This window comes from Oculina patagonica, unplaced genomic scaffold (assembly GCF_052425735.1).
Source record: "Oculina patagonica isolate OP01 unplaced genomic scaffold, crgOcupat unplaced16, whole genome shotgun sequence".
In the NCBI taxonomy this organism is placed as follows: Eukaryota; Metazoa; Cnidaria; class Anthozoa; order Scleractinia; family Oculinidae; genus Oculina; species Oculina patagonica.
The window spans coordinates 16,635-18,609 of record NW_027557629.1 but is presented as its reverse complement, the minus strand read 5'-3'; the positions used below and the strand labels follow the sequence as shown (position 1 = coordinate 18,609).

The 1,975-nt window shown below is 48.5% G+C and overlaps 1 protein-coding gene across 1 annotated transcript; it reads right to left on the bottom strand.

Moving 5' to 3' along the window:
- Window positions 1–330: 330 nt before the first annotated feature.
- LOC144639981 (uncharacterized) lies at window positions 331–1,113 on the bottom strand. Its single transcript, XM_078499237.1, has one exon. The coding sequence runs from the start codon at window positions 1,111–1,113 to the stop codon at window positions 331–333; it is 783 nt and encodes a 260-aa protein (XP_078355363.1).
- Window positions 1,114–1,975: the final 862 nt, after the last annotated feature.

Sequence of the window (1,975 nt, the reverse complement as noted above, 5' to 3'; positions counted from 1 at the left end):
CCAGAGCGATTTTTGGTTTTTATACACAATTCCATGGAATCTGTAAATCCGCGTTTTATACCAAAAACAGCTATAAATGGTGACGATAATCACTAGATCATTGTCGTCTATAATACTTATTTAGCAGAGTAAAACCTGGGATCGTAGTAAATGTTGCTACAAGCGATCGCGCCATGGGTATAAAGCTTCCAGTAGGATTAGCCTCGCAGCTATCGCTTGAGGCTAATTTTGAAGTGCAGAAAGACTACGTTGAGCTTTCCGAAATCGCGCAAGAGCCGACCGAAGGAACAGAGAGAGCGATTCGAACGGCGTGCTTAAAAATTGCAGAAGCTAAGGCTGAAGCAAATCAAGCAAAGGCTCCGCGTCAGGTTTGATTTGCCCATCTGGGAGCCACCAACCAGAGTCTGGGTGGTCCCAGGTCCATAATCCAAAATTACATGTGTGGGTTGCCGCGATCGCGGCATACATGCGGTATAACCTCCACTGCTCCTGAGTTGCTCGTCTAGTGGGAGTATCGCCTGCAAATATTTCAACCTCAACCAAGGCGGGCTGTAATCCTCTTTTCTTTATTTCTTGAATTAAGTACTCAATCCGCGAAGCTTTCATAAGGCTGAAGGCGGGGGAATGCTTATATGCCGCTGTCAGCTTTTTGCTATCCCCCAGCTGGTGCCGGATTTGGATTTCAACGCCATGGATAGGGAGTTCGGGTTTTGCGTCTATCCAGGCAAATAAGTTATTCCAAAGGCGATCGCTGCTAGGGGCGTATTCCCTAAGCCATAGCCGAGCCTCCGGATTAGCATCATTCGCGAGATTGAATGCATAAGATAGCGCCTCCTCTCCCATGGCTTTGGTCAGCGTTCCGACCCGTAACCCCTTGTCAGAGAAAAATTCGTTGCAAACGATCCAATCAGATATCTGAGGGCAAGCATATACCGGTTCGTAGCAGGAAAGCTCTAACAGATCGACGGCAGCGTCCCAGGACAACGTCTTTTGGGCAAATCTAGGCAGATCTTGATCCCGTGCTGTAATTAGATGGCCTTTCATGGCCGCGCCATCAGGAACCCCAGTAAGGCAAATGTTAGATTGCTCGCGATCGCAATGCGGGAAGCCCATCCCCCAAACTTCCCACTGCTGAATTACAGAGGGGGCTGTAGCCGGATCTTGGCCTCGATTTGTTTTGGCTGAGAACATCAAGATGCTGGGACTGTGAACGTGTACGAAGTCAGCTGGTATTGATTGCCGCTGACGATCGTTGTCGAGCTAATCGTTAAATCTGTTCCAGATGTCCCAACGTCGCCAGACCAATAAACGGTTCCATCTGAATCAACGGCCCGAAAAGCTGCTGCAGTCCCCGAAGCAACAGCCGTAGCTGCTACGGGCGTCCCCGCAAGTGTAGCGACGCCCGTAGCAGCGTCGCCAAATGCCGTTGCTTGAGTCGTAAACGACATCAGAAGGGTTGCAAATCCTGTTGTGTAAATGTCGATTCGACCTGATCCTGTCCCTACGTCGACTTGATCAACAATCGCATTACAGGCCGTATTTCGCGAGACAGTTTCTAACGTTGTGGGCATAGGAACTCCAGACAATCAAAGCGTTACAGATTCTTCTTGAGCCAGCCAATTTCTTAGGTCTGTTTCATCACCCGCTGGCAGCACATTTGAAAATAGCAATAAATGAAAGATCGTCCCATAAAACCCTAGGTCATCTCCAGACCGAGAGAACAAACGATCAAAAGCAATCCCCCCCGAGTTTGGTGTTGTAAATTCACCATAGATGATAATTTTTCCAGCCGGTAGTCGGCCATTAATGGTATCTGGATTGACTGAGTTTTCAGCTGCTGCCGAAAAGGTGCCTGCGTTTACTCTAAACCTGCCTTCGTATGTAAGCCCTCCATCGAAGGAAACGCCGTAACCTAAGCTATTAAGTGCGCTAAATGCGTTATGTGGCACTACAAAGAGATAGTCGTCCTGGTTGC